This window comes from Cynara cardunculus (genome assembly GCF_001531365.2).
Source record: "Cynara cardunculus var. scolymus isolate 2C chromosome LG 8, CcrdV1, whole genome shotgun sequence".
NCBI lineage: Eukaryota > Viridiplantae > Streptophyta > Magnoliopsida > Asterales > Asteraceae > Cynara > Cynara cardunculus.
The window spans coordinates 22,526,592-22,545,360 of NC_037535.1; the positions used below are offsets into that span (position 1 = coordinate 22,526,592).

At 36.9% G+C, this 18,769-nt stretch overlaps 3 protein-coding genes across 4 annotated transcripts; 2 read left to right on the top strand and 1 right to left on the bottom strand.

Annotated features, from left to right (window-relative positions):
* Positions 1-1,312: 1,312 nt before the first annotated feature.
* Positions 1,313-4,842, top strand: LOC112517258 (transmembrane 9 superfamily member 12-like). Of its 2 annotated transcripts, none has more exons than XM_025124632.1 (2): positions 1,313-1,484; positions 2,509-4,842. In XM_025124632.1, the coding sequence occupies exon 2, from the start codon at positions 2,584-2,586 to the stop codon at positions 4,564-4,566; it is 1,983 nt and encodes a 660-aa protein (XP_024980400.1). In that variant the 5' UTR covers positions 1,313-1,484; positions 2,509-2,583; the 3' UTR covers positions 4,567-4,842. The 2 variants fall into 2 exon arrangements, with proteins under 2 accessions (XP_024980400.1, XP_024980402.1); XM_025124634.1 differs by having other exon boundaries at positions 1,354-1,484; positions 2,682-4,842.
* A 2,147-nt stretch (positions 4,843-6,989) lies between these two features.
* Positions 6,990-14,570, top strand: LOC112516321. The gene is made up of 22 exons (XM_025123335.1): positions 6,990-7,037; positions 7,214-7,361; positions 7,521-7,774; positions 7,848-8,044; positions 8,496-8,585; positions 8,664-8,798; positions 8,877-8,998; positions 9,097-9,261; positions 9,368-9,473; positions 9,564-9,669; positions 10,633-10,743; positions 10,825-11,106; positions 12,178-12,402; positions 12,489-12,679; positions 12,766-12,933; positions 13,018-13,123; positions 13,205-13,342; positions 13,436-13,594; positions 13,672-13,878; positions 13,957-14,151; positions 14,239-14,310; positions 14,382-14,570. Exons 1-22 carry the CDS (start codon positions 6,990-6,992, stop codon positions 14,538-14,540), a joined length of 3,384 nt encoding a protein of 1,127 aa, XP_024979103.1. The 3' UTR covers positions 14,541-14,570.
* A 304-nt stretch (positions 14,571-14,874) lies between these two features.
* Positions 14,875-18,315, bottom strand: LOC112516629 (vacuolar cation/proton exchanger 3-like). Its single transcript, XM_025123780.1, has 12 exons — positions 17,933-18,315; positions 17,599-17,835; positions 17,455-17,522; positions 17,231-17,259; positions 16,841-17,037; positions 16,502-16,714; positions 16,061-16,195; positions 15,850-15,966; positions 15,718-15,771; positions 15,466-15,582; positions 15,284-15,380; positions 14,875-15,121 (listed from the first exon to the last, which is right to left on the bottom strand). The coding sequence occupies exons 1-12, from the start codon at positions 17,981-17,983 to the stop codon at positions 15,108-15,110; spliced, it is 1,329 nt and encodes a 442-aa protein (XP_024979548.1). The 5' UTR covers positions 17,984-18,315; the 3' UTR covers positions 14,875-15,107.
* Between the last annotated feature and the right edge of the window lie 454 nt (positions 18,316-18,769).

The window sequence follows — 18,769 nt, forward strand, 5'->3', positions numbered from 1 at the left end:
GAATTTTCATTTTCGTTCAAGTGTCGTCACGCTACGTTTTAGAGGCAATGGCGCGTTGGATGTGTTGTTTCTTTTAGATTTTCTTTTATCGAGAGTTGAGAAAGTTTATGGCGTTGAAAGCATCTTTAAGACCGTATTCTTTTTGGTTTGAGAAGAGTGAGTCGGGCTTTTTTGCATTTTTTACGGTTAGTTAGTTTGTAATAATGACAGCTTGCTACGAGCAAAATAGTGAGCCGGGCTATTAATAGAGTTCATTTGTTTTTAAGTAAATGTATGTTAGTTTTCGAAATTACTATCAAATTCGTTTTTTGAAAGAATTTTTTTGACTAAATGTAAAATTATATCTGATTTTGCACTAAATATATATATATATATATATAAAAAAAATTAATAATCTACTTCTTTTACCTAGCATCAGGGGAGGACCTATTAAGCCCAAGCGGGTCCAATGCACCCGCTCAACTTATTTTCGTAAGAAGCTTTTTTATTAGGTATGAAAGATGTACCGGTTTAACTTTGAGGGATGCTCCGAGATATTAAAAAATACAAGGAAAGTCAATAAAAATATGGAAAAAAATCTCTTGAAAGCAATCAAACACCTTAAAAAATCCATTGAAATGATGGAATTTGGCTAAAAATACATCGAATAACTGTTGGTTGTTGATCCACTTTAGGATGCAGCCACTCGACAAAAATCTAGGCCCGTCACTGCTTATCATAAACTTTTGATGACGTTGGTTTTTGTCTTGAAAAGTTCCCATAGGTGTTTAGTATCTCGACTATTTGTCATACAAATAATTTATGTTTGCTTTTGTAAATCTCCAACAAATTCTCTAAAATAAAGAAAATTAAGTTTTTGTTATTTATATTGTCCAAGAGATTCCTTATCTTATTCTTTAAAATAGAAAAAATAGAGAAAACTCAAAATATAGTATAAATTATAAAAATCTTGTTAGGAAAGTTTAGGATTTTAAACGAAATTTCGAGGCCGTTTACCAAATTCTTATCTGGGTAAGCACTTATCAAGTAACACTACCTCACCGGATGAATATGGTAAGGACCAAGAATCTTGTCCGGTAAGAGCGAGACAAAGACCAAAAGTCTTACCCGATAAATGAGGGAGACGACTCTTACCACGGTAAGCGCTTACCGGGTAAATTATTACATATCATGTCGTTTTGTAGATTAAAATCTTATCTAATAAGTAAATAATAATGTTAAATTTTACTGGTAAGCATTTACCAGGTAAGTTGAATTGATTAATTAGTTTTTATAAGAATTTAAATACCAAAAAGATAACAAATTGAAATGGTAGCGTTCACGCGATATGAACTGACGGGAAAAGTAGATCCGTCCCTGGGAATATCAATCCAAAAAACATTCGCATTTCCTTCTGTTGGTCAATCATCGTCTTCATGGAAACCCTAAGGACCTCCGTCTGACCGCCGATTTTATCTCACCTGACTTCCCTTATCTACAGAGTGGTGCGTCTCTCTCTCTCTCTCACTCCCTCTTAAACCCTCTTTCACTCTTCAACTATTGTGAACTAGGTTTTGTTGGGGTTTTTGTTGTTGTTGCTGAGAATTTTTAGTTTTATTATCATTGGAACTCGATCTATCGATTACGATTCTAGATTTTAAGGTTTTTTTCCTTTTCGTTATTAATTAGATCTGTTTATATGAATTTCTCTATGTGTGCTCAATCCTGTAACCTGTATATTACTGCATTTCATTTCGTTTTCGGTGTAGAATTTGTTGATTTAAGTATGCTGTGAGTACAAGAAGCTATACTTGAAGCATTATATTATTTAATAAACTCTCAATTTCAATGCATGTAAAACCCTACAGAATCTAAGAGAGAGGGCACGTGCAACTTGATTGAACCAAACAAAACGATGAATAGTTCTCTTAGCAACAAGGAATTGACTCTATAGTTGTAAAAATAAATATGATCCTTGTGTGACTTAGAATAATATATGGTATCTCTTTGTTTTGCAAACGGCTCTTTGGTCGCAATTCATTAAGATCTTTTCTTCTTGTCTTTTTCCATATGTTTTTATTCTCGGAATACTTGAGAATTGAGAATTTTTTTGATCTTTTTTAAACAAGAATATGAGTCTTTCTTCTTCAGCTTTTAAACCCCTTGTGTAACAATTAAGAACACATGAATCCATGATACCTTACTTGAAATACAGCTGGTTATGCTTAGCTGAACATATCTAGTGCCCTACAGCGGAATCTTCTAAATATGTGAGTTGTAACGGATTAGTATTTGATTTCATTGCTAATACTGGCTATATAAGTGGCTCTTATGAGTTATGCCCAGTCAATGTTGCATTGCTCACTTTTGAGGAACTTTAAATTGAAAACCTAGCGAATGTAAGAAGCAGGGGGGAAATGTGTTAAATAGTAAAATTCAAATGGAACCCGCATAGTCCCATCATAAGCAAGCCTGTAGCTTGGTATGATTGAGGGCAAAATACTGAAACAATAAATTTCTATCCTGTAGGTTTGGCGATAAACGTGACAGCATCAGTGGTTTAGTTGATTGAAGTCTGATAGTCCCAATAAGATCCTTGCAAAAATGGCTATGTTATTCACCTCAAAAGGGACATGTTCGGTTCTTTTGACCTACATGGTTTTTCTCTTACATGTCTGCAATGGTTTTTATTTGCCTGGAAGCTACATGCATACATACTCAACTGGCGAAGAAATATTTGCCAAAGTTAATTCATTGACATCTATCGAGACGGAGCTTCCCTTTAGTTACTACAGTCTACCATACTGCTTGCCCTCTGGAGGAATAAAGAAAAGTGCCGAGAATTTAGGAGAACTACTTATGGGTGACCAAATCGACAACTCTCCCTATCGTTTCCGGATGAACATCAATGAATCTGTTTTCCTCTGCACCGCACATCCATTAAGCGAGCATGAGGTAAAGCTCCTGAAACAGAGAACACGGGATCTGTATCAAGTTAATATGATTCTGGATAACCTGCCTGCAATGAGGTTTGCCAACCAGAATGGAGTTATAATTCAGTGGACAGGGTTCCCAGTGGGATTTACACCCCCCAACAGTGATAACGATTACATTATCAATCACGTCAAGTTCAGGGTCTTTGTACATGAGTATGAAGGTACAGGTGTGCAGATACTTGGCACGGGGGAAGAAGGCATGGGTGTGATATCAACTGCTGATGATAAGAAGAATTCTTCTGGCTATGAGATTGTTGGTTTTGAGGTGTTCCCTTGCAGTGTTAAGTATGAACCTGAAAAGATGGCAAAACTCCACAAATACGATGAAGTGCCATCTTTGAACTGCCCGTTAGAGCTGGAAAAGTCTCAAATAATAAGGGAACAAGAGAAAATCTCGTTCACTTATGAAGTTGAGTTTGTGAAGAGCAACGTGAGATGGCCATCTCGTTGGGATGCTTATCTCAAGATGGACGGTGCTCGTGTCCACTGGTTCTCAATCCTTAACTCACTAATGGTGATCTTTTTTTTAGCCGGTATTGTTTTTGTTATCTTCTTAAGAACGGTGAGAAGGGATCTCACACGATATGAAGAATTGGACAAAGAATCTCAGGCACAGATGAACGAGGAGCTATCAGGGTGGAAACTTGTTGTTGGTGATGTGTTCCGAGAGCCAAACAACTCCAAGCTCCTATGTGTGATGATAGGAGATGGAGTGCAGATCACAGGAATGGCAGTTGTCACCATCATATTCGCTGCCTTTGGATTCATGTCACCGGCTTCACGAGGTATGCTTTTGACCGGAATGATAGTTCTATATCTTTTCTTGGGAACTGCAGCCGGCTATGCCGGAATATATCTATGGCGAACAATTAAAGGGACTTCAGAAGGGTGGCGATCAGTATCATGGTCGATTGCGTTTTTCTTCCCCGGGATCGTTTTCATCATCCTCACTGCATTGAACTTCATTCTTTGGGGCAGCAACAGCACAGGTGCCATTCCCATTTCATTATACTTCATACTTCTGGCGCTCTTGTTTTGCATCTCAGTGCCGCTGACCCTACTGGGAGGGTACCTGGGGACACGAGCCGAGCCCATTCAGTACCCTGTTCGAACTAACCAAATTGCTAGAGAGATCCCTGCACAAAAATACCCTTCGTGGCTACTTGTGATCGGTGCTGGAATCCTTCCATTCGGAACCCTCTTTATTGAACTATTTTTCATCCTTTCTAGCATCTGGCTTGGAAGATTCTACTATGTATTTGGGTTTTTGCTTGTCGTTCTTCTGTTGCTGGTCGTTGTTTGTGCTGAAGTTTCTGTGGTTCTGACCTACATGCATCTTTGTGTCGAGGACTGGCAGTGGTGGTGGAAAGCTTTTTATGCATCAGGGTCTGTCTCTCTTTACGTCTTCCTGTACTCCATGAAGTATTTGCTTTTCGACCTTAAGAGTTTAAGTGGTCCGGTATCAGCCATACTGTATCTTGGATACGCACTAATCACGGCAACTGCAATCATGCTGTCTACCGGCACCATCGGCTTCATTACATCTTTCTACTTTGTCCATTATTTATTTTCGTCCGTGAAGATCGATTAGGGACCCACATGACATAGGCAGACAGCAGACGGAGATCCAAATCTAATATATATTCGACATCAACATAGAAGGGGTGTACATTTTTCGGTGGCTTATCGAGGTTAGAGATTCTGGTGGCAATATATCTATCTTGTTTATGTTCTGCCTTTTTCCATAACTGATTATAATTGCAAGGTCTTGTTTGTTCCAACATTTTGGAGGATTATGGTCTTTGTTATGGGTCAGATTTAAATGTTCTTCATACTTTTGTGTTATGGGATTTGGCAAATTGCTTTCCTAAGATATAATGAAGGAACGTTTGTAGTTTGATTATAACAATGCACGGTTGGCATTGTGATGAATTATTGAGTTTTCAAGAAACCGAAAATTGTGTTTCTATAGCAACAGAAAGTTATGCATAGAGAAAGTTATGCGTTTTAGGGGCTGTGTTTACCCAAATGCTTATCTGGTAATCGTGTACCGATAATAGTTAACACTCTCATTTGCCTTACCGAGTAAGATTCTATCAAAATGGTATCGCAAGCAACAATTTACCTGGTAAACGCTAACCGGGTAAGAGTAGTCATTCTCAATTACTGGGTAAGACTGTTGGTCGTTATCATTGCTCTTACTGGGTAAGATTTGCGGCCATTAACATGTTGATCTGGTAAGGTAAGTGTTAATTTTTTGAGTTTATTTTAAAAGCCCTCTTAAAAACTGAAATTGATTGATATAACTGGGCTAATGATCAAAGACCAGTTGTAGAAAAAGGTAATGGAAAAGAAACAGGATCCAACAAAAAAAAAGCCTGGGATTCTGGCCTCTTTCCTTCGGCCCAATATGCTGTAGCCCAGAAACGTCTAGTAGTTTTACTTATACCTGCCCCGCAAATTGGGTAAGGTCCGGCCTAGGATAAATTAGGACCGATTATGGTCTGAATTCTGATGGTTCGGCATTGGTTACATGTTATATGGAATTGGAATATCAAGACCCGGTACAGGATGGGCTATGTTTTTAAAGTTTTTCAAGATTTTATCTACTTAAACGTATTATTAAGTGTATTTCAATACTACATATTATAAATTGTAATATAAAAACATCTGCAACGTTTTTGTGTAAAAAAGATCTCAAAAGAAATATATTGTTTTTGAAACCGGGCCATGTCCAGGACTGGGATTGGCCGGTCCGATTTCGAAGAGACCAATTTAGACGGGCCTTACGCGGGTCCGAGACTGACTTTTCAACCATCTATTGCAGGTACTGGGATCCTATCATGCTTTACCCAAAACCAACTTAGTATTCCCTTCTTGACTTGACAGTTGACACACATCAACAACGCCTAGGGCTCCATTTTTTTTGCCATTTTGTGCTTGACTTTCAAGTTCTTGAAGGCTTTTCATATATGCAAGAAAATTTCTAACATTTGACACCCAGCCATAAATAACTCAAAATATTTAGCTCCAATTTTTGAGGATTGTTTTTGAACAATAAAGGGTTGTTTGGTTCATGTCGGGGAATGAAAATGACAGAGAATAAAAATGGAAATGAATTTTCATTTCCCCACAGTTTAATCTGGAATGAAAATTTGGGCTTTTGGGGGAATGAACCTGTTATATTATATAATACCAAACAAATTTTATTTTCTTTTATTTTCATTCCTATTGATTACTGTTTAATACCTCTAACCAAACACTCCATAAATTTGAAATTAATCCTCAATTTATTACAAAAAAAATCAGTTGATGTTGTCAACTTATAATATTAAAAACGAGCAAAACCATAAAAATAATTGAAAGAAAAGTTACGGATTTATAAGTTGATCAAATTCAAAACTCAAATTAAAACTCTATAAATTAGTTGTCTATAACAGTATATTTTCCAGCCACTTCAGTTTCATCAGAATCGATTTTGCGGGTGTTGCTCAATTTGATGAGGACCACTTATATATGGAAAGAATTTCAAACATTTTACATAAAACCAGAGTTTTATTAAAATTAAATTATTAACGAATGTTTTGTCGTTTAGTAAATTATAAAACTATTGAGTTGAAGTTTTCAAAATTTTGCAAAAACTACATAAATAAATAATCGTCAAACATCATCAAAAACATTGATTTAAAAGAACATAAAACATTTATCATTTAAAAAGAAAGCATATCCAATCAAGTATAGAAGTATAAATGAACATTAGTATGAAAGTCGAGGGGTGTCGGTGATCTTTTAAAAAATGTAGGGTGAAAAATGAAATTATGCCTTAAACAACTACTTAATGAAGCGAGCTTTTCAAACTAGCCGTTACAAGCTGAAACGCTCTCCCATCTGTCTTTCTCTTTCATCTCCTATCAACCCAACCCATCAAGAATCTGCTCAAATCCACCACAAAATCTATTCTCTAATTTCTTTTTTTTTTCTTCAAAATCTCTCTCCTCTCCTCTCTTTGTAAAAATGTTCACCGAAGGGTTAGATGAAACTGCACTGAACTGGGTTAAGCAGGTACTTCAACTCTCCATTTTGATTATTTGTTAAAGTTACTGATATCAAGTATGCTTCTTTTCTTGCCTTTTTCATTGAAAAACTGAATCTTTAATGTATGCTTCTTTTCTTGCCTTTTTCATTGAAAAACTGAATCTTTAATGTCCTGTTCATAACAATTTGTATGATACTATCAGGGGTCAGAGAAAGAACAGCATCGACCTCGTTCGCCTCTAAGTGAGACTCTGGCTGATCACGAATACCTGGTTCCTAAATCTCCTCTTTCGTTTAATTCTACAACTTATAAGTCATCTAATGTATTGCCACCCCTTAAATTCCATTCGGGTCTTCTTGGATCTCATAATCTTGAGACAAACAATTTCAATGATTATGAACATGATGATGATGATGATGATGATGATGATGATGATGATGATGATGATGATGATGATGATGATGATGATGATTATGAAATTGATGATGAGAGTGTGGGATCTGCTTCAGATGATATGGACTGCACTAATTCTGAGGGAGAAGGGTTTGATGAAGAAATATATAATGTTAATCCAGTTAGACTACCTGTACCAATTGGACCCAACAGGTCTACTTTGAATAGAGGCTTCCTAAAAGAGAATCTTTGTGTTGAAGTTCCTCAAAAGAACAGAAAACTTACTGGGATTGGTGGGGTCGGCACACAGCCAAGTTCAGTTTCAGCTGCCAGTCGGCTGCGTGATATGTTGCAACCTCGTAGTGCCTATGTAAGTTTATAATCTCCTTGATGTCATATGGTTTATAAAAGTTCATTTCTATTGACGATAGTGATGAATGTAGGGTACCCCGATAGCTGATTTGGGAACTCCAAGTGCACCTCCGATTTATGAAGGAGGAGCAGAGCCCATTCCTGAGATTCAAGGTCAATCAAGTAAAAAATCTTCAAGGTTTTCAGGAAATGAAGTGAATATGCCAGAAAAACTCACCAGTGAGGAGTTTGGTCATGATGGCAACTTGGAGCCGTCTGTTAGTGACAGGTCAGATATTCGAATATGTGCCTCACTACAACAAAATTGGTTTTATAAGATGTTAAATATATCCAAATATCTTAAATTCTTAATAGACTGTTTTTATAGGACTTAAAGTAACGGTGTTACAATAAATTGATATGACACCCTTGGGCGTCCTAACAAGTTTTTTTACAAGAGACCTACTTTTATAATACATTTTTTTTTCAAAGTGGGACACATTATTTCAGAAGTATCCTAAAAAATTTGTTAAGACGCCCAAAGTCCTATCCACTTATTCTAACACCTTGACGTAGGAAGCACAATTATTTGGTACTATAAACTTAAAGTCTTATGAAGCAGACTATTAGAATATTTAGACATTTGGCGTCCTATAAGGCCGATTTCTTTCTAGTGCATGTTTCCGTTCAACATCATTAGTTCATTTTGTGGAATATGTTGAGATAATCCTTTTATGCAGGGAAAACGAAGCCATTCCTGAAAGAACAGACACATCAGTGCCTTGCATGGAAGAAACAAAATCACTAGATCATTTACCTTATTATAACAGGTAGTACAATAGTTTGATTGCTTTGCTATTACCGAGTAAGTGGTATGTTCTTTTAATCATGATTCAATTTCATGGCAGTGGTCAAAACCCATGGCAAACTCTAATAACTTATGACGCATGCTTCCGCTTATGCCTAAACGCATGGGCAAGAGGCTGCCCAGAAGCACCTGTGTTCCTCAGTGATGAATGTCGGCTTCTACGCAATGCCTTTGGGTATGTTACCTTATAAATTGTGTCTCTTTCGTTCTGTTATCATATATTGCAAGCCTTAAAGGGTTCCYGTTTTTGTAGACTACACAAGTTATTGTTGCAACCTCGGGGTTTCAAATCAGTGACAAGTAGTGGTATCGAGAATACAGATAAAGCATGCCCATTGAAAGTCAAGAAAGTGATTGGAAAGATAAGGGTTGAAGGTATGRTCCTTAACTTATAAATTCAAACAATGCCCTGCCCATCTTTCTGGTTTAAATAASCTACTGTAATYGCTGTGCATTTGTGTATGATTTGGCAGTGAGAAAGATAAGAATCATCCCACAAAGAAAACTTAAGGACACATACTCTCAGCAAAGTGCTATCTATGTGCAAGCAGGAGTTGAGTACATTCGACATGTTTCTTCCCTTGTAAAAAGCAAAATCAATGCATTAGGAATCTCTTCATTTTCACTTCCATCTGAAGGTTTGTACTTTTTCGTACCGATGATCTGATGAACATAAACAATTTCTAATTAACAAAAGAACATCAAGTGTTCAGTGGATAACTGGAAGATGTTATCATGTTGCAGAACCAGTGTCATGCTTATTGCACCTTAGAAGTTCTGAAGAACATACAGAAACTGAATCAGCTTTAGGCATTTGCTTGAGACCTGGAACTGGTGATTCCCATGATTTGTAAGTTCCTATGATGTAAAAACTTAGAAGTTATTGCGTAAAATTTAAAAAAATACTCCAAAGTTGTTGATCATCTTGTATTGACATTAGTTTCCCAGAGAACCAAGGAGATGCCCTTCTGCTAGAAGTACGGGGTGAGAAAAGGACTATTCAGGGTCGAGCAATTATTCCAGTCTCATTCCTACATGACAATCCTGTAAGTGTTAAGTAGACAATATATATATAGCTAGCGAAAGGTTCATTTGAGAAGTGGTAAATATTTGAGAAGTAAAGAAGTGATCCTAGCTTTCATTTGGTCAACATTTGCGACTTTGACCGTGAAACACCGGATGATTCCTCTTATGAGTGCGATAGAGGGGTAGTTTCGTAACTTTTACAAATAGGCGACAAACGGGTTCATATACGAACCCATGCGATGCACATATGAACTATATATATGAACCAATTAATTAGTTCATATGTGAATCGGTTAATTAGTTCGTATGTGAATCACGCGGGTTCATATGTGAATCAATTAAAATAGTTTATATGTGAATTACACAAGTTCACATATGAACATACAGAGTTCATGTGAATTACATAGGTTCATATATGAATCCGTTTGCCGCCTATTTGTAAAAGTTACGAAGTTCATGTGAATTACATGTGTATATATATTTCACATAGCCGCAATTTTTGACCAGCCAAAGCCGTAATTATTGACCAGTCAAATACGATCTTGACCGTATGAAAGGCTAGGATCCCTTTTTTACTTCTCAATATATATTTACACACACATATGTACATAGCGGGAGCTTCAGGAGAAAACTCCCTAAAAACGAAAAACTGAGGAATACCCTTGTAACCATTCATCTGGATTGTATGCACATACAAGTAACTGAAGTTGTTTCTTGGTTTTTATGCACGTATGAACGGTATGCATATGGACAAATTGCTTACAAATTACTTGTATGCACATGTGCATACCGTCCAGATGAGGTGTTTCTCAGTTTTTCATTTTTTGAGGTTTTCCGCTGAACCGGACCCTATAAACATAAATGCATATATTGGTTCTCATGATTCTCAAAATATTTATGGTTCTCATTTAAATTTCACCTATGACAATATATGCCTTCCTGCTCATTACCGTATGTATCAATGTAAAATTCATCCTATGTAGAATGATAGAGTCAAATGGTGGCCAATCTATCATGATGACAATGAGTGCATCGGGAAAGCCCAACTTTCCATCAGCAGTACAATTACATCTGATGAAACTACGCACCTCAAGGTTTGTGAAGTTCTTGCTAACAAATGTGATTGTGTGTTCTAATTCGTCTTATAGTTTGAATCTTTTTCCTATATTCGACAGTGTGGACCTGTTGTGGAAACACTTGCATATGATTTACTGTTGGAGGCTGCCATGCGTGCACAAGGTTTCCACGCACGAAACTTGTGGGTTGTTGAACCATGGAAATGGTTGCTGACAGAGTTTTCTGATTATTATGGAGTTTCAGAATCATACACTAAACTCAGGCATCTTTCACATGTCATGAATGTCGCTACACCTACAAAAGATTGCTTTGAGCTCATTTATGAATTACTTGTACCTGTTATGAAGGCTAGAACGGAGAGAAGACTAACAAGACAAGAGGTAGGATATCCTAAATCTCCAGGAAGGCCATGAAACTCCATGGCAGACCTTCACTATAACAAATTCAGCTTTATAGGATGCCAAAGATGTCTAAAGAGCTGTTTGGTTGGTTGGTTTTCCATTAAATTTTTTATTAAGTCCTGTATGGATAAATTTGTCTGTCCGGATAAATTTGTCTATCTGGATAAATGAGTGTTGTTGTTTACTTTTTTATCTGAACCAATAGTCTGAATAACATAAATGACCGATTTACCCCCCAATATTAATTATTTGAACATCATAACAAAAAATCATAAAGAGGTTGACGATGGGGTGTCTCATTTGGGAAGGAGGCGATGCTTTAAATAAGGGGTAGGGGTGTCATTTTTGTGGCTGAATGGGGACAACACACGATTTCTATCTGTGCGATTAAGCCATGTTCTGTGTGAATAAGCCGTAAGTAAACAACCCAAATGAGCTGTGCGAATAAGCCAGATATACCAATAAGCTTAATTAAGCTGCAAGTAAACATCCTCTAAGTCTTGTACGGATAAAGCATTTCTGTGTGGATTAACATGTCTGTATAGATTGGGAAGATTTTTATTTGGGAAGGTTTTTTTTCTTAGATGGAAGGAGCGTGTTTTTAATTGGGAAGGACATGTTTGGAAAAAACTTCACTTTCTGATAAAGCTCCCTCTATAACCTTACTGAATGAATCACTTTCTAATTTCCATCTCATTAATCCACTACCAAACAGTCATTTATCGCAACCGAATAAGTTGCAAGTCCAATTAAGCTCATTAAGCTGCTAACAAACATACCCTAAATGTCTTTATAGAAAGCTACAATGTTGCGTCCTTTATAAAGGTGTTACCATTAGGACGACTTTGGCATACTAACAAGTTTTTTGGGTCACTTTGAAATCAAGTGTCTCATTAACTTATTGTAATGCCTTTACAATGCATAATTGTTTGGTCCGATAAAGCAGCCTATTAGGACATTTAGACATATTTAAAGTCATATAAAGCCGATTTCTTGTAATGGCGTAGACTCGATTCCTGAACTATAATATATTTTCTTGTCATCTTGCAGAAAAGCTTGTTATTGGACTGTGAAACGCAAATGGAGGGTCTACTTGCACTTGCTTTCCAAAACTACAAGTCATTAGAGGAAAGCTCTTCTACGGGTTTAGCAGACATTTTGAGTCCAATTCCAGAGGCTGCTGCACCAGCATTAGCTCCAGCTGTTCAACTATATACCCTTATTCATGATATACTTTCTCCAGATGGACAAGCTTTATTGAGCAACTATTTACAGGTGGAGAATCGTATAGTTTCGGGTTGGTAGAGTAGTGATAATCGTATAAATAAGTTATGTTGTTTAAAAAGTTTGTATTTTTACAGGCAGCAGCACGAAAGAGGTGCAGGAAGCACATGGTGGACACAGATGAGTTTGTGGCAATCAACATTGAAGGTTTTCTTATGGATTCTATTGCAATTACTACAGCATACTTAAAAATGAAGAACCTGTGCATAACCTTAAGTGATGAAATAAAGACGGATATCAAGATACATAACCAGCACATACTACCAAGGTACAGAAAGACTTACTTTTAGTGTAATTTAGGTTTCATTGTCATTCCATCATTCTGATTCTGGACATGTTGGTGTTGCTTTTCAGCTCTATTGATCTCTCAAGCATCACAGCTGGGGTTTACAGCAGCGAGTTATGCAAACGGCTTAAAGGATTTCTTGCTGCATGGCCTCCTTCGAGTCCTCAGCCTCATGTCAACGAACTTCTTATAGCAACTGCTGACTTTGAGAGGAATCTTGAGTCATGGAACATCAGGTCTGTTAAATGAAACTTCATTTCCTCATGTCAACAGAAATCAAGAGCAAAATACTGAAAACATTATTATTTTTACGCTTTCAGTGTAGCTCAAGGTGGTGTAGACTCGAGAAACTTGTACCATAATTACATCATGGTTTGGGTTCAAGATATGCAACTTTGCTTACTTGACTTATGCAAGGCTGAAAAGGTACCTCATTTGACTATTTCTATAATTGGAAAACCCATGAAGGATGGTATTCCAAACCATAAGCTACACTACCTCTTGCAGGTACCATGGGCTGGGGTGATTACAAACTATTCTACTTCACCATTTGCTGAGGATTTATATGATAAAATCAAAGAAACATTGAGCGAGTATGAAGTTATAATCAATCGATGGCCACAGTACACATTGATCTTGGAGAATGTAAGTTATAATCTATGCTTCAAGTCAAAACACAATTGATGCCCAATTTGGACCATCTATTGATTTTAAATGTTTACTGTTGACACCCGAAAGGCTGTTGCAAATGTGGAGAGAGCAATCATGAAAGCATTGGAAAGGCAGTATGCAGATATTTTGACACCTCTGAAAGATAGCATTCCCAAGAGGCTTGGCATTCAAGTTCAGAAATTAACAAGAAGACAATCAACTGCCCCGTATTCCATCCCTAATCAGGTGAGAGTACAGTTCTAAAGAGAATTTTTGATACCCGATATCAAATAGAGCTTACATTTTTCTCTTTTCTATGGCAGTTGGGTACTTTTCTTAACACCATCAAGAGAATTCTTGATGTTCTGCACTGTAGAATTGAGGACAAACTGAAGTCATGGGCATCCTATCTTCCGGTCAATGGGGACAAGAAGTCAACTTATGGAGAGCAAATGAATGCAGTTACGGTCTTACTGAGAACAAAGTACAAAAACTACATGCAGGCTGTAGTGGTCAAGCTAACTAGTAATGTAAGTAATAAAATACGAATTTAACAGTCAAAAGAGGTATTTTTTTTCTATAAAACTAATGAGTCATCAATCATACAGATGCAAGCAAGTCGGAACACGCGACTTCAAAGAATCTTGGAGGAAACAAAGGAAACAGATGGAGAGGCTGAAGTCCGTGAGAGGATGCAAGTTCTGTGTTCACAGCTTGTGGAGTCTGTATCCAACTTGCATGAGGTGTTCACAAACCAGATATTCATTGCTAGTTGTCGTGGTTTATGGGACAAAATGGGACAGGTGATCAATCTTTAAGTTAGTGTTTCTAGATCTTCGCTTGCTTTTGAAAAGAACGTATTCTGATGCTTTGAAATGTATCACTTCTAGATTGTACTCAAGTTCCTAGAGGGCAGAAAGGAAAATCGTGTCTGGTACAATGGATCTTATTATGCTCTTGGGGTAAGTTGTATGCATTAGATCTCTGTGTTTCGCAACATATGTATTTAATGCATACCTCTTTTGGTTTGTAGATTCTGGATGATACATTTGCATCCCAGATGCAGAGATTGCAAGGAAATGCCTTAAAAGAGAAAGATCTTGAACCACCACGCTCAATCATTGAAGCTCGGTCCATTCTTTGCAGGGATACTACAAATGCAGCAGACACTTCCACCTACTTGTATTTTTAGTAGGTACTACTCCCACCACCATTAAAGAAATACAAACCCATTGTAAAATTTATATAATTTGCTAAATGCTCATTCTTTTGTAAAAAATATTATTTATATGAATAATAATCGATCGCAAAGGGTACCCAAGTGTTCTTTTCTAGATTAATACTAGGTGCTAGTAGTGCTCATTCTGTTGAACTGAACCTGTGAATAGTCAAGGGATGAAATTTCTATCTTAACAATCCCAATCCAAAATGCCCAGATTAGCTTCTTCTAATTACAGTGGTCTAAATGGAGAGGTAAAAACACGTCAATATATCAATATGTAAAATCGGATATCTACTTCAAGTAATAGAACCTGAAATCTACAACCATTTGTGTTTACCAGAGGTTACGAAACTATTACATACCAACTGTTAGGAAACTGTGTACAATAATAACTATGCCATAACGGAAGTGACACTGGAATATACAGTTGAGTTGAAGGATCTGTCAATTTCAACTCATGATTCTGCTGCTGCCTGATGGATTCAAATCACTCTCCTTGGGATTTGTATATCTGATGTGTTCCAACAACTGCAGCTTTTAAGGTTTATCTTCTGCAGAACCAGAGACAATGAATCACTTTCAACAACAATGTAGAAGAAAAAAGGGTTTATAGTCAAAAAGGGTTTAAATTGTTAAACATTCTAAAACTATGTACCAGGCCAATATTTTTGGCTAAATATGATTCTACCACTTGGGCAGCAGAAATGACTTACGTATAGATTCAGGATCTAAATGTACATAGAAACTTGCACCAACTATCAAATAGCAAAACAGGAGCATTAGTCCTTTGAAGTAATTGGATGTTCCCTCCTGCAAATATAGAGCGGGGTTTAGTTGGTTTAGGCAGGGGAGTGAAATTTGCCTAAAGTATACGGTTTTCTCGCAAGGGGTGAACCTGCAACATGAAGGCCACTACTAGAACCGTCATAAAAAGAGTTGCTGTCTCAAAGAGTTGAAAATTTAGGTCCAGTGGACGTCCAATGATCCACGCAACAACCACGCAAAACGGAATCTGCAGTTTCAGCAAAGAAATAATAAAATTAGATGATGCTAAAGATACTTGAAGGTAATAAATCCTACAAACCATATCAAATTCATATTTAGTAATCACTAGGCTTGACATTAAAATTCATAACAAAAAATGTACCCCGAACATGGATATTTGCGTTGAGGAGCCAATTGCCACTCCTAAAGAGATATCCTGCGCAGATGTTAACCAAAAATTAAAATATGTTTGATGGTCCTTGTGATGACTAAAAACTAGGAAGCAAGCGCTTACAAGCTTGTCTTTCACCGCAAACATGATGGCACTGGCGTGCTCTGCTGCATTTCCAACAATAGGAAGCAGGATAACGCTAATAAATGCTAAGGGGATATTCAATGCGAGAGAAGCACCCTGAAAGATTTAATCATGTCTATGGTAAGAAAGGTTCGAGAAACAGTTACTATTTACTGAATTCAGATTAGTTCGTTCCACACAATCTTGATACCTCGATGGTGTTGACTAGATATTCAGAAAGAACCGAAATGATAAGTGTCAAGATGCTGAGCCAGATAATTGATTCGCACTTTGAAATAGCAGGAGATTCTTCATCATCTGAACTCCCATCATCCAGACTAGCTTCCTGATATTTGTAACTCAATTTTAGTAAAACATAGCATGTGCTGCTTACTCGGAGAAGAAAATTAATCAACTCTCAATATACAAAAAATCTTTTTCTTGAAGACTGCTGCAGACCTATTTTAGAAAATACTAAAAGGTACTAAAAAAAGAAATACTGGTGAAATTTTGTCATTTATATATGGTTTATTGCAATCGTCAATGCATCTGGTGGAAACACATGCAGAAGTGTTTCCACAAGAACTGATAAACTAAAGAAGAAAGAAAGGTTGGCCCTATTGAGGGTGTAAATACCATCTCCATAACCAACCTCAGTGATTGGAGAATACGAGTTCTTCTGGCTAGTCAACTGGAAATAGAGATAGGCACCATATGCTATAAGCATTATACAACTGCTAAATCTTGAAAGGGCCAACTCTGACTTCCCATAATGCAATTCCGTATGTGTGAAGTGGAGAACGGCTGGGAACAACAGACCCATGACTGCCATCAACAGCAATCCGGAGCTCATCACGGCATTTGACTGTCAACAAGTTGGTATAGATATAAATCTCAAGGTTTGATCAATCACACAGCAAGGAAATCCAAGTATTTCCATGTTAAAAACGATAGAAGGAAATCCAAGACCTCCACTCGTTACTTGACTAACCTTGTTAAACACCTGTTCCTTATTAGGATGTACGATTCCTCCACAGAGAAATGCACATCCAAGCACAAGCAACATATTGGACAAAATTGAGCCCAGTAAAGATTGCTGTACAACACGTAGCATACCATGTTTCATTGCGTACATTGATATTATCAACTCTGTTGCATTGCCAAAAGTAGCATTGAGAAGACCCCCAACTGCAATTTCAGATTTTCCAATCCATGTATTAAATATCAAAGCATAATTCATAAGACCAGTTATCATTACTTCAAAAATCACTTCCTCTAATATTCATTAACTTCTATTCACTAGTAATATAAGATTAATTCTAAGTTTACAACAATGTCAAACTATTGATTTGGATTAAAAATGAACAGTTGGGTAAGACACCTGTAGGTCCGGTGTAGAAAGCCAGCTGTCTGCATAAAAAGAAGCCAAAAACATCTTAGATGACTACTGTATTGATCAAAAATCAGTCAAATGCAGTCCATATAGGATGCAGTTATAACACAACTAGCCTATATCAAATGAAGAACAGATCTAAATAGGATCCTTCACAAACATCATAATGCAGGTTCATATGAAGAATTGATGAAAATGTGAAAGATAATTACTCGGTAGCCCAACCCAAACGTTCTGCCAAAGGTATGATGCCCAATAAGCTCAGGAAGAAGACCCAACCCTAGTATCAGAAAGAATCAAGTCATAACAGGTATCCAAAATGCTATTGAAATTGAATAACAATGAATATAGCTCACATGTTGATTCGTCAATTTATAAACCACCATTGCCAAGGGGCCAAAAGGTATGAGTAAATTAATCTTATCAGAGAAAAATGCGATCTTTATGCTGGTTATCACTACACTCCATATATATTTTCTGTCTGAAACTGAAACGCCTTTCAAAGAAAGCATATTTCTTTTGGTTGATACCCAACTGGATTGGCTCTCATAATTTTGTGGCTCGATGATTGACTTCCTCTCTAGCGATCCCATCTGTGAGAATTCTTGTTGTTAGAGAAACGCATACAGTTTCTTGGTGCATATCATGCTATGATCATGGTCAAAAAGAGGGAAAAGGCGTAAGACTCACTTCGGCATGGGAATTGGATCCTATTATCTCCAGATTATCGGCATTACCCATTTTTTGATTAATGAAATTGCTGAGAAGCCAAAGAAGCCTTAACTTATTGCATCGAACTTCACTCAGCGATCAGCATGAGTATGACTGCTCCATAGAAATCCAACCCAAACCAAGTTAACACCCACCAAAAAAATCACTGCGCAAATCGCTGAATTTATCAACTCGAATACAGAAAATGAACCAAGACAAAAACAAAAACACTTGGTGGGCTGAGAATAATAATCAAAGGGTTCACATGGGTTTCTCAACAACTTAGATACATGCTATTAAAGAGGGGGAAGCTTCGAGGAAAGTGGAAAGCTATGATTGAAGTCAATGATTATGGGTAAACACCCATTAATTGTAAGGGAAATTTGAACAGCCTTTCTCCATCGGATCAAATGAGGAGTTCTTTTAAGATTTTTATTAGCGAAAAGTCATTGTATTTGATTTGTTGTTTGCACGTTGCTGTTGATGTTGTGGTTCCTTTAAGTAAACGCTAAGACAATGAAGATGAAATGCAGTGATAGAATCAATTCATTGCAAATCGTATGTATAGACTTCCTCGTTTATTTTTCAGTTTCCACCCCTGATCAGGTTCTTTCTTGAGGATGGTCTGAGTCGATGGCCATCAACATCATTGTGGAAAAAACTGTCGACTTTTAAATGTTTGACAACGAATCTGGTGAGAAGAGTATCTCCCGTAAATTCTTTTAAACCCAGCCTAGAAGTCAAAAATCTTTATAAGAAATTTTTTATTTAAGAGTTTTATATTTTAGAGATTTTAATATTAATTATATTACTAAA